Raw genomic sequence first — 13,254 nt, 5'->3', positions numbered from 1 at the left:
CTATCATGGGATTATGAGGATTAAATGAGTTAATCCCTGTAATGGTCATTAGGAGGATACCTACCCAAAGTATTTAATAAATGTTAGTTTCTTCATGATCGTTATTATCTATCTGAAACCCATATTTCCAGTACTGGATTAATAACCAAATTGGCTTTTTTTGAAGGTGTTGGAGATGTGGAAAGGAATGGAAAAAGAAATGTAGGCCTAAGTGCCAAATTCTCACCAACACTGAAAAACAAAGTGTGGTCTACCAACAGTAACCAGACTCTGATTACAAGATGACAAAGCACCCTAAAAGTAACAGACAAAAGTTTTATACATAGACACACAGATGTGCACATATACACACATATATATATACACATTAGCAAGCAATAAAAGGGAACTTGTGAGTAAAGCAGAATTTGTGAGGAATCTCTGAAAGACTAATACCACATGGAATTTGGAGAGCAATCAAGGTAAAAGCACATGAGAAAGTGCTGCCACAAAACTATGACCATCAAAGGTGCTCTAGACCTGGAGGAAATGAAAGTGGAGGATAATTACTTAGATGGACAGTTAACTGAAAGGATAACTACACAAGCCAACTTCTCAGCCACACTCCTTGAGATTATCTGTCTTAATAGATAACAAAATCCAAGCCGAGCAGAGAAATGGATGAGAAAGCAATACTAAGTGCCTCACTTTGAACTATGTCCTGCCTGACCTTAACTGCTCCTGAAAACAGTATATACTGCAACTTCTACCCATCCAGGGAAAGGATCCCATAAATAGCAGTGGCAGAACAGTCTTAATAGTGAATATGAACTGTAACGGTGAGAACACAAGACTCCAAAAATCTGAATACCAACACCGTAAAAGTCAAAGAAGATGTAGAAATGAACCATCTCAAGTAATAGTGAATGGATGCACAGAATACAGTTAACAAGACTGAAACAACTAACATTGCCAGAAGAAACAGGCAAAAGTCCCCACTAGAGAGCCCTCAGAAATGGAAAATGTGATTGTTCAAATTTAAAAACAACCATCACTAACTGGACTGAATGATACAGTGGACATGGGCTAAACATCAAAATCTAGGTTGACTGAGAACTGTACAACTCAAAGGAATAGAGTGATAGAAAATATTGGGGGTGGGGAGAGGGGACAAACCAAAACAGGGTAACAGAATGAATGGTAGCCAATGTTGAAGAAATGGGCCAAAGTTTTTCCACAGTGATATTAACCCTAAGATTTCAAGAACTCAGTTGGCTGTCAAGACAAGTGGAGGGGGAAAAAATTCTAATCTTACAGCACATCACAATGAAGATACCCTAAAACTTACCAGAAAAGGGATGAGATTACTGCAAAGAAATGATCAAATTGACCAGGCAAAACTACCTGCCTGAAAACAGAAAGTGACCTTAAAAAGCTCAGGGAAAATGGCAGAATTCTAAGATGGCCCCAAGATTTCTTACCACCCAAAGACTTCAGAGAAAGATGTCACAAAGAAAACAAGATGGCAGGCATAATTCTAAACTCATTTCTAGAAAGGGTAACTAGAATTGTGAGGTTTTAAAATTGTATGTGCCTGGCATGGGCAGGTAGGTATTCCAATAATGCCATCTCTTGTTTTAATGGAAACATTTTTGGAGTATTTTCAAACAAATTCCAGTCAATTCACTCTTCTTTTCTAAAAGCAATTCATCACCTTCCTTTTTTTCTAAAAGCAAGTCAAACTTTTTTAAGAAACTTTAACCTTCCCTAAGGTGATACTTTTTATTGAATTTTAATCATTTTTTTTACACTTACTTTCCCTTATTGTCTTGTGAGGTTGCAATGGACTCTTGAAACAGTAGGTAATATGACAATTGAAAAACTATACATTCTCTTCGTCTATTTATAACCCTCTCAGCCTTTCAGTGCTTGCTCTCCAAAATCCTCTCCTAGATTCTATCCTAAAACACACTTTGACCCCATATCTCTCCTGTCTCCTGCCTTCCCTTTCATTTATTCATTAACTATAAAGACTTAATTACAATACCAAGTACCCTAGGGACACTGGTGAGCAGAGTCATGATCCCTGCCCCTAATGGGCTTTACAGGCATTATCTCAAATAATTGCAACCAATGTGTAACAGAAAAGAGAAGTGCTATTTAGAGAAGTTAATGGGAGTATGTAAGAGAGCTCTAGGAAAAGTACCCCAGGTAAAGTGGTAGATTTCAAATATGAATAGAAATAACTGATGTCAAGGGGAAGAGAATGGTATGTATAGAGAGGCCCAACAGGAAGCCAGATAAATTTGGCAACAGAACAGCAGCTAGGTAGTATAGAGTAAGGAGGATAGTGAAAAAGAACCATGAACAGGTAGGAGCCATCCTGTGTGGGTAGAGCTTTAGGGGTCCCTCAGTAATACTTCCTTTCAAATCATTTTAAGTTATAGTGGTGGGGAGCAGGTGTGATATAAGTAGCTTTGCATCTTGAAAAGATCACAAGCTACAGGGATTGGAGAGAAGGAAGAATTGATTAGGCTATTTCAGCAGTATAGATAAGGGATCATTACACTGGACTCTGAAAGTGGTAGAAATGAAGACAGAGGAGCATATTTGAAATGATTAAGATCAAAAGGACAATGGGCTTAGATATGAGGACATGTAGGTGAAGAAACCTGAGCCCTAGGTTTTTGGCTTGTGTGGGTTTCAACGCTACTGTTCCTCTCATCTGTCCACTAAAAAAATAAACTTCATTTTGACAATTTCAGACTTGGAATAGTAAAAAGAAGTCCCATATACCCTTTACTCAGATTCTGCAAATGTTACATTTGCTTTATCCTTCTGAACTCCAATGAAATTAAGTTGTTGACATGATGTACCTCTATGTCAATACGTATTTTTCAAAAACAAGGGCATTCTCTTACATGGCCACACAACCATCAAAATGAAATTAATACTATTAGCTAACTATGGACTTCATAGGATTTCACCAATTATTCCTATAATGTTATTTATAGAAAACTCTGTTCACTCTGCATTTGTCATATCTCTAAAGTTTTCTTACATCTGAAACTGTTCACTGTTGTCTTCCATGACTGCATGTTTTGATGAATACAGGCCCTTAATTGGCTTTGCCTGGTATTTCCTCATGATTAGCTACTAATCATTCAGTCTTCAAACCACTACAATTTGTCTTTTCCCTACTTGTTACTTGAAGTCAGTTGTGCTTTCTTAATTGCCAATTCTGGACGACAGAGGATAAATACAAGCTCTGTGGCAAAGCTCGCAAACATCCATCTACTTACCTTCACACGGTTTACCCTATAAGAATACCAGGCATTCTGTATATACTTAAACACATCACCCTGTCTTATGGTTCTGTGACAAATCACATGTTTGTTTCCATTTTAAAACCAATATGGGTCCAAGCGTTTGAATCACCTGGGACCTTGTTAGAAATCCAGAATCAGACTTCATTCCAGGATTAACTGAACCAGAATCTGCATTCTAACAATATCGCCCAAGTAATTTGCACATAAAAGTTTGAGAAACAATGATTTGGAACACTTTGCTCTTCTTCCTTTAAATTCTAATTGAGTATTTAAAGCTACACCTGGCATCACCATCTTTCTGGAGTTCCTCTTGCCCTTTCCCCATCACTCTGCCTTCCTCCAGGCAGAGAGTTCTACACTCCCTCTCCTTTTTAGAATGTTTTTGTCATATCTGTGCTCACATCATTTTAATAGTTATTTGCGTGTCTGCTTCCCCCTATTACATTATAATTTCTTTGATTCCCTGTGATTCACCTTTGATTCTTTAGCACTTAGTCTGCCTGGCACAGAGTATATGATCAATAAATGTTGAACTCTAGTTTTACTTAATTCTACAGAAATCACTTAACAATAAAAGAAAAAATAACAAGCGACTATTCCAGACATGCTTATATACGATGAAACCTAATTAACCCTTAATTATTTGGGTTTGGAGTGGTAGGGGAAGAAAATAAGGGAGGAGAGATCGAGATACAGAAGACTACATACTCAGATGATTTGCCTAATAATACAGCAGCACTCATCTCAAATGTCTTCCATTCCTAGCTCTTAATTCCACCTAACTAGCATGGCATTGCATTACTGGTATGTTACCATTAATTCTGTGACTAACACATTTACACTGCCCTATCTTTTTAAGTCAAATAGATAAACAGAACAACATTAGAAAAAATATAATCACCTAATCTCACTTATCTAACAGCATATAATTTCAGTTTTGCATATTCCCTTTCAGTTATACATGTGCATACATTTCATATTCACATTTCAAATGTAGTTTAACTTATTTTTCAAATTTGATAATTCACAAATTATTTTTTCAGATGGTTGCCTAACACTCTTCTAATTAGAGATAATATCACTTAACTATTCCCTAGCTATTAGAGCTGGTTGTTGTTAATCATGATATTTCTATTATGGTCATTCTTAAAATGATCATCTTCATGCATACATATTTTCTTTTTTAAAGATCAGTCTAAGGAAAAATTTCAAGTAGTAGAATTATACCATGAAAAATTACCTGCACATAACCTATATTTTCCTGCATTTCTTTAGATTTTTCTCCCCTAAGCATAGGCAACTGCTGCTTGTCCTTAGTGCTTTCCACTTATTTTTTTTAACTTTTTACCATGGAAAAATTTCAACAAACACAAATGAGGAAGAGAAGAATGAACTCCCCTGTGCCTATATTCATAACCAACGATTACAAACTGGTGACCAATCTTGTTTCATCTTTTTCCCCACCAACTTTTTTTTGCTGGCCTATTTTAAAGCAAATCCTGGACTGCCTATCTTCTATCTTGTCATCGACGTATGTGTTGAGCTTGAATTTCTAACAAACAGATAAAAAGTGCGTGTGTGTTTATGGAACCACATGCATTACTACATCTAACAAAATTAATTCACTAATAACAGCCTGCATGTTCAAATTTCAAATTTTTATTATCTCAAAAATTTTGTGTGCTCGTACAGGTGACTTGTTCAAATCAGGATCCCCAAAAGGCCCACGTTCCATTTGGTTGAAAGAAGAATGAATATTTTTATATGGTTATAATCAGACCATACACAGAAGTAAAACTTTTTTGTCCTTTTCTATCACTTAACATTCTTTAATGTTTCCATCCTTACATGAACTTTTAAGATATTTTTAAAAGCTGTATGTCCCACTGTGTTGGTTAATCACATCTCAATTATGCTCTGTTTCCAATTTCCCATTAACACAAATAGTGTTTAAAATGAATATATTTGTAAATATAAATGAATATATTTGTATTTAGCATTAGACTAGGTTATTAGAAATGGATGTATTGGGTCAGAAAACAGAGTTAGCAGTTTAGTAAACATTAATTGTAAGCAAGTGAACAAGTAAACAGTGTTTTTCTTCGATGAGTTTATTTTAAAAAATAGGTAGTTTAAGGGCGTTGTCATTCATTTCCCAATACTTTCCAAAAGGTTTGTATTCTTAATGCTACCTAAAATATTTGAGGGTCCTGTTTTTACTACACACAGTCTTGCCAGAATTGATGATTATAATGTTTAAATGTCTTAATGTAATCAGAAGATAGTAAATGTTTAGCACGGTGTCTGCACATAAGCACTCAGTATATGTTACTTATGATTATCATTTTCATTATCATCATCATTAAATACATCTAGTTTTTCTTATAATTCTTTTAAGACATCATTTTTAACATTTAACTCTTTAATCCATCTGGAATGTATTTAATGTTCACCCATCTTAAATTTATTTTAATGTGCTGTATGTGGTAGAGATCTCAATTGTTCCCCCCAAATCATTGTTTAATCCACTGATTACAAAGGAAACTTAGTTGTTTAAAACATGAATTCTTTGAGCCTGATTGTTTGGATTTGAATCCTGGCCCTATCACTTACCCAAATGTGACTTTGAGAAAATTAGTCAAGGAGAAAAACAATAATGTTACTCACTTTACATGTTAAAATACTGTCTTCTGACAGGCACAGGGTATTTCTATTTAGGCACATCATCTTGCATTCCTCAATAAAACTCTGGAAGTTTTCTTTCGTGTAGACCCTTACAAATTTAATTAATCCTAGATAGTTTATATTTTCATTGTCAATATCTCAAAAATTCCTTTACATATTGTAAATGGTTATTATTGGTATTTATAAAAGCTGCTGATTTCTATAAATATATTTTAAATTCCTATACTTTTTCAGACTCCCAATTTTAACAGGCATTCAGTTGATTCTTGAGTTTTTGAGGTAGATGATTATTTCATCTAGAAAGAATTTATCTCAGTTTGTATGAATTTTCTGATATTAGAAAGATTTCAGCCTTGTAGATGGTCAAAACATGTTGATGTTTCTCTTCTTGTTTCCAAGCATAGGCAATGTCCCTGCCCCCATTCATAATACTGAAAACAATTTCATTTTAATTCTTCAAGTTTTATTTTGTAATTTTAGTGTTTTATTTCAAGTTCTTGAAACCAACTAGAATTTATTCTGATACATGGTATGAAATAAGTATGTAAACAAAATTTCCCCCAAAAGACTAACAATACTAAAAATATTGTTTACTGAATAGTTCTCCACATTCTCATGAATTTACAATTCTTCCCTTACATTATAAAGTATAAGCTATATAGTCTGCTTCATGGATTTACTTTCCTAATTGTATGCAAAATCTATGCTAATAATTATTACATATTTTTGTTATGTTTCCATATGTGGTTAAGATGGATTCTCTGAATACTTCTTCCAGCAGTTACTTTGTATTTCCCCATTTATTCTTCCCAGTGGGCTTTCCAATTATTTTGTTAAAATAACCAAATCTATTAGAACTTCAAGTTATAAACCAATAGGAAGAACTGATATCCTTATTAATCTTGTCTAGGAATGCTGTTTCTCTAAGTGTATTTAGATTTCCTTTTATATTTACTAATAACATTTCATAATTTTCATTCAGTATCACATTTCTTCTTAAGATCACTCCTGTGTATTTTCTATTTGTGTGTGTGTGGTAATTTGTAAAAAGTGAATATTAAAAATTAAGGATTTAGATTTGTTCTTCTGTTAAATTTTATTTCCTTAGAAAGCAAAAACAGTGAGTATCGGAAAGATGTAAAACATATATAAAGTACAAGATTTGTAAATGACATACCAGGTGATGGAGATATGACACAGTCTCCTACTAATTTATTTTCAGCAAGATCTCCTTTTATTTCAGTCTTTTTTAGCAATGTTTCAAAGTGAAAATGAAGAGGCACATCTGGCAAAATAAAGTAAAAGTACTTTGAGTGAATACCATTCTTTACGGACTCTAATATTAAGATTGCTTTCTTTCTCTAAGTAGCACATAAGCTTAGAAAAATAAGCAAAAGCTTAAAATGTCACAACTATCAGAAGTGGCAAAATACTCTTTCCAAGCATACAGAGAGAAATTTGGAAATTACTGGTTATATGCTGTATATAAACAAAAACTCTGATGATGAACAAGTTCATAAACCGAAATAATAAGATGATAGAAATTATTAGTATTAATAAGTAGTATTCATAGATGAAACAAATGCAGTCAAAGGTCTTGAATAAAACAGAGCAAAACCCGGCCACCTAAGTTCATTCCACCCACCCCCACAAACTTGACATTTGAAATAATGAGGTTTCTAAAAGATACATAATTTTAATTACTTGAGGGAAAACCACTGTAATTCAGATGCAACATCTTATAAAAATACCAAGGTTCACATTCCCTTAGTTTACTAGTATTGTGAATGACAAAATACACTTTTACATACAGACTAGTTCCTTTCCTTCAAATAGAGACTTAAGATGTATTTATATTCTATATTCTCACAACCAAAAGAGGAGCTAAATAATAAAGTAGATGTGCTTCACATTTTTTTTTTCAATCAAGAATGCTAAAATAAAGCATTTAATAGAGACACGTAAACTGCTTCCTAAGAAACAAATATTTCATAAAGCAGTTGATGTATTTAAAGTTTTGCTACTGAAAAAAGAAAACTAATTACAAACATATAAATCAGAACAGACCTAGAATGAGTCTGGACTTTAAACAAAGAAGTACCTCTTTCTTAAACGCTGTATATTAATAACAGATCCATACTCAAGTGTGGGGAAAAAAAAATATGTTCATGAGTTTCAACATGGAATCTGTCCCAAGGGACAGAACAGAGGTAGGAAAGATTTCAATCCTAGCACTATATACTATGATCGTACAAAAACTACATAACAAAATGAAACTAAGAATACAAATTAAATATGCTACTTATACATTTTAGGAATCTAATGGTTTCCAATTACCAAAAAATAAGCTTATTTCTCTGAAGAAATATCACTTATTTTTATAAAGAAAATATCACCTATTCTACCACTGTTCGTCATGAGTTGTGAGAAAACTAGGGTTAGGCCCTTGTTCCATCCATATATCTTTCTTAGTGCCCACCCTGTGACTTTGGGCTTTTATAAAAATATATCATAACACTGTAGTACATCAATCAGTTTACATTTCAGTTTTCTTAAACTAGAATGCAAGTACCTTGAGGGATTTATTTGTATTTATACTCCTAATACCTACTTAGTACCTAGTAAGCAGTGGGTACTTAATCTTTATTAAATGAATGCAAGAAGAAATGAATAACACTAACTGGCAGGTGAGGAAGTTAATCTTAACTTATTGGAGGGGACCTAAGAGGATTAAAATGAAGGATAATTCTATCAGCTCTCAGGGGTATATCATCAGAGAAACAAATGTACTATAAGAAAACAGACAGTAAAGAGTAAAGGTTAGGAGTGTAGCTCTGAAGTATGACTACTCACATCAAATCCTGCCTCCATTATTTACTAGCTGTATAATCTTGGAATAGTAATTTAAAATCTCTTAGCTTCAATTTTCTTGTATGTAAGATAAAGAGGACAACTATGTATTCTCATAGGGTTGTTGAAAGAATTAAAACAATGTAATGTGCTTATGGGTATGCTAAGCCCAAATGTTGGCTGATTATTGTTGTATTTATTATTGTTTCTATCATTAAGTTTTCCTCAAAGATGGAATAACACAGCTCCTGCCAGAAACTTACTTCAAAGTATTATGTAGCTAAGAAACCACTCAAATACTGGTAAAAACAAAACACAAACAAACAAAAACTAAGATTCAGGAATCAGGGCAGGAACAGGTACAAGAAATAGTGTTTTGTGAAGACGAGCCATCGCTGGATGATTAAAACCGAAAACTGAAAAGGAAACACAAAAGCCCATTTGAGACGTCTTCCCATACAGAGAAGAACCTGAAATAACCAGTGTGAAGAATGTTTCCTTTCTTACCCTAAATATTTACTTCAGTTCAATACAGAAACAACTGGAATGGTTCCAACAAAAATCAAGAACTAGAAACTTAAAAGGAGGTGCGACTAGATGTGACTCATTTACTCAGTTACGGATTATAGATTTTCTTGAGGTTCAAAAATTAGCTATACCTAAAGACGGACAATTTTCTTCTCTTGGGAAACTAATGCTGATTATAAACAGAGGAATATTATATGGCAGAGAAAATTCCATGCAGAATAACACATTAGAAAAAGAACACTGACTTCCTGACAACCATTTCAACAGCATAGTCAAGTTATAAATAAAATTCTAAAAATTTAACCCTGAAAAGATCAAAAGCTAGTTTGTAATCAATGTAAATCAAAACAGTTTCCAAGGAATTAAAGAATCAACTTGCAAAGATAGAACATTAACTCAGGATTAATTCCTCTACGAAAACTTTAATTCTAATATCTAGTGACAAAATAATTGATACAATTTTGATTCCATATATCCATAGGATTACATTTCACCATAGAAATATGCAGTTACTTAGAAATTTTTTTTTATAAGTGGACTTACCTGACGGCAATGATAGGACAGAATGGAAAGAAGAGTCCAATTCTGATACATGCTCTCTTAATATCTGAGATTTTGAATTGTGTTCACAGCTACTCCAAGTTGAAGCTGATTGCAAACAAGGCATTTGTGTCGTATTTAAAAATGTTGTTTCTTTTGAAGGCAAAGTCTGCAAGGGAAAAAAAAGACTTCATTTTTGCTTAAAAACTGAATCACTCAGAGAGGATATAATAGTTATCAAGTACAGTATCTAAATGACACAAGAAAGTTCTAGTTTACTAAGTCACCTTGGAGAAAGAACTTGAAAATGACAAAGGGATATACTCTTTGTCATTTATTAAAGGTCATAAACATGATGAGATTTCACTAATCCCTTTTCAGTTTTTCAAAAGGAAGAGCAAGGTCTTCCTTTACCTTACAAAATCACAATAAGGAAAAATAAGTGTGAAGAACTTTGGGTTAAAAGACAATGGCCAGGGGTGCCTGGGTGGCTTAGTAGGTTAAGCATCAGACTTCAGCTCAGGTCATGATCTCACAGTTTGTGGGTTCAAGCCCCGTGTCAGGCTCTGCGCTGACAGCTCACAGCCTGGAGCCTGCTTCGGATTCTGTGTCTCCCTCTCTCTCTGCCCTTCCCCCACTCATACTCTGTCTCTCTCTCAAAAATAAATATTAAAAAAAATTAAAAACATAAATACAAGACAATGGCTACATTCCACATTAGTGACAACTGTAAGTGATGGTGAGCAGGTGCTATGTTAGGATTAAGAATTGTGCATACTGTTTTCCTCATTGCAATCTGTTACAATCAATGAATGAAACTGGATTCTCTGTCTTAAATTCCAATGCAAGAAAATATCTACACTGGAATAACTGTGAAGTACTACGAGCATTGTATTTTTTACATTAGGTAAAATTTGACTTAAAACATTAAAAGAATATGTATAAAACACACAATATGTTACACGAGTTTGCATTTCTGAAAATAAAGATTTGAGTCCAGGAATCTTAGGAAAACCACGTTGCTAAACCAAAAAAAGTTATCTTACTACATTAAGAAGTACATATTCTGTTTAAAATCTGGATTTTAAATTCTTTTTTCTGGTTATAAAATTAGTAAACAAGCAAAGATCTATAAAATAGAGAAAATATTTTTACAATAGAGCTCACCTGTACTCCTTCCTTCACTCTTAACCTCTATTATCCCCTATAATAACATTTGGACTCATTGTGTTTTTTAATGTAATTGATATTTAAAATGCTAATAAGAGATCTTTAGATGCTATTTTTAAACACTTTTATAAACTTACATGAGGTTTGTCAACTTTCTTGAGTTTGAGTTTCTTAGCTAACCTTGGCATTTTCTATGTTTCCATAGCACCTTAGGCACATCTATCTCTACCACAGCATTCAACTAGACTTTTTTTTTGGACTATTATTAGCTCCTTGGAAGGTTGGGACTATAATTTGTTCAATGCTGTATTCCCAGAACCTGACACAGTCCCTGACATATGGTTGAAACCTGAATGCTAACCAACTGCATTTTATTTTATTTGCTTTAATAAAAATTAAGTGAATGCAAATTCTCAAATGCATGTATGCCTGAGACTATTTCACTGGGGAAAAAATAGTTCCTGTTAACATATGCTAAAATTTGTCATGCAGTGACTTCTGTTTACATTCCATTAGCCAAGACTAGGTCACAGAGTCATACCTAGCTGCAAGAAAGGTTAAGAAATGCAGTCCTTCTGGGAGGTCAAGTAAATCGATGGGTTTATATAAAAAGATATAATATGTTTATACATGATTATAATAATGTGAGTTGTTTCCAAGATTTATTCTAATGATATGTGTATATTTACGGGAACAACTGCTGTTCTTTATCTTTACAGGATACACTGATACTTTGGACTCACTCTAGAATTATTTGTCCTTTTATGATGTACTTCAGAAAGATATAAAAAAATCTTTGAAATTACAAAGAAAAAAGGGTGCTAACCTCCCTTTTCCTTATATGGATAGAGCATTATGAACAAAAGGTGATAAAATCTGAATATTTACCATATAATTAGTTTTTTCTTGAAATTTTTCCAACTCCAGGGAACCCATTAGCCAATTTGAAACTATCCTAAATAATTTTGGAGACAAGTGAGGGGCATCTAGGAAAAGGTCTTTTTGTTCCCTGCAGAGAAAGTGAAGCCCGGGAGGCTGAAAAGAAATGGATGGAAAAATAAGAGAAAAACCAGGAGATTCTTGCCAATAAAAACTCAAATGTTTAGAGGGTATGATCGATAGTTCCATATGCTGCAGAAGATTCAAGCAAAACAAAGCCAAAAAGTATCCACTAAACTTCTTAGCTTTAATAATGAAAAATTTCATATACATAAAAATATATAATTTATAGGGAAGGCATAAAATATTAGAAGGACACCTATACTTACCATCCTATTTCAAGAAACAGAACAATACCAATTATGCCTTCTCCTCCTACTCCACCCTCATTAGCCTGCAGCAGATATTGCTACTTTCCTCCAATACCTCTGCTCTCTTTTTGTCTGTTGTAGAACTGCTGATTTTCAGCTAGGCACATTTCTCAAGCCTCTGTGGATCTAAAAAATTACTTAAATTCTAGCCAGAAGTCATGTGTGCAACTTCTGGGAAGTGACCTTTTAAGTCACTCATTTCCTCCATTCCTCCATGTTATACTTGAAACACAGCTGTGGTGCGGAGCCACCATAACCATGTAGATGAGGATAATACAAGATTAAGCAAAAGAGAAGCCTAGCTCCTAGATCACCATGTAGAATGTGGTTGTCATATCTAGGATATTTTCAATCTAAGACAAAGAAATAAACTTGTATCTTGTTTATGTCACTATGTAGGGTTTCTGACAAATGCAGCTGAACCTGTATCTTAACTAATACAATGTGCCTCTTTAACCACATTTTTCTCTTATTATTCCAGGAGTAATTGCTATTCTGAATTTTGATTTTATTATTTCCTTTATAGTTTTTTCACATAAATACATGTAATTCTATATAACTTTTAAAATCTGGATCCTTTGGAACACCGGGGTGGCTCAGTTAGGCATCTGACTTCAATTCAGGTCATGATCTCATGGCTGGTGGGTTCGAGCCTCGAGTCGGCTCTGTGCTGACAGCTCTGTCTCTCAGCTCTCTCTGCCCCTCCCCCTCACCCACTCATCCTCGCTCTGGCGCTCTCTCTCTCTCTCTCTCTCTCAAAAATAAACATTAAAAATAAAAAAAGATGTACATAATAACCATTAAAAATAAATAAAATCTGCATGCTTTAAAATGTATATAGACAGAAAGTTAAGTGTACTTTC

At 33.8% G+C, this 13,254-nt stretch overlaps 1 protein-coding gene across 7 annotated transcripts in view; it reads right to left on the bottom strand.

Annotated features, from left to right (window-relative positions):
• KANSL1L (KAT8 regulatory NSL complex subunit 1 like) overlaps positions 1-13,254 on the bottom strand; it is a 130,923-nt gene that overhangs the window by 11,690 nt on the left and 105,979 nt on the right. For 4 of the 7 annotated variants that reach the window (XM_047085515.1, XM_047085518.1, XM_047085522.1 and 1 more), the window contains exons 7-9: positions 11,970-12,116; positions 9,915-10,080; positions 7,171-7,278 (exon numbers count right to left, since the gene is read on the bottom strand). In XM_047085515.1, the coding sequence (XP_046941471.1) occupies positions 7,171-7,278; positions 9,915-10,080; positions 11,970-12,116 (421 nt within the window). The remainder of the gene's footprint in view (positions 1-7,170; positions 7,279-9,914; positions 10,081-11,969; positions 12,117-13,254) is intronic. The other 3 variants (XM_047085517.1, XM_047085519.1, XM_047085521.1) reach the window with 1 other exon arrangement.

The sequence above is a fragment of the Lynx rufus genome, unplaced genomic scaffold, assembly GCF_022079265.1.
Source record: "Lynx rufus isolate CCGP_SWC_20201006 ecotype Redwood Valley unplaced genomic scaffold, mLynRuf1.p SCAF_2, whole genome shotgun sequence".
Taxonomy (NCBI): domain Eukaryota; kingdom Metazoa; phylum Chordata; class Mammalia; order Carnivora; family Felidae; genus Lynx; species Lynx rufus.
The sequence above is the reverse complement of the archived record's forward strand: the minus strand, read 5'-3'. Positions and strand labels throughout refer to the sequence as shown.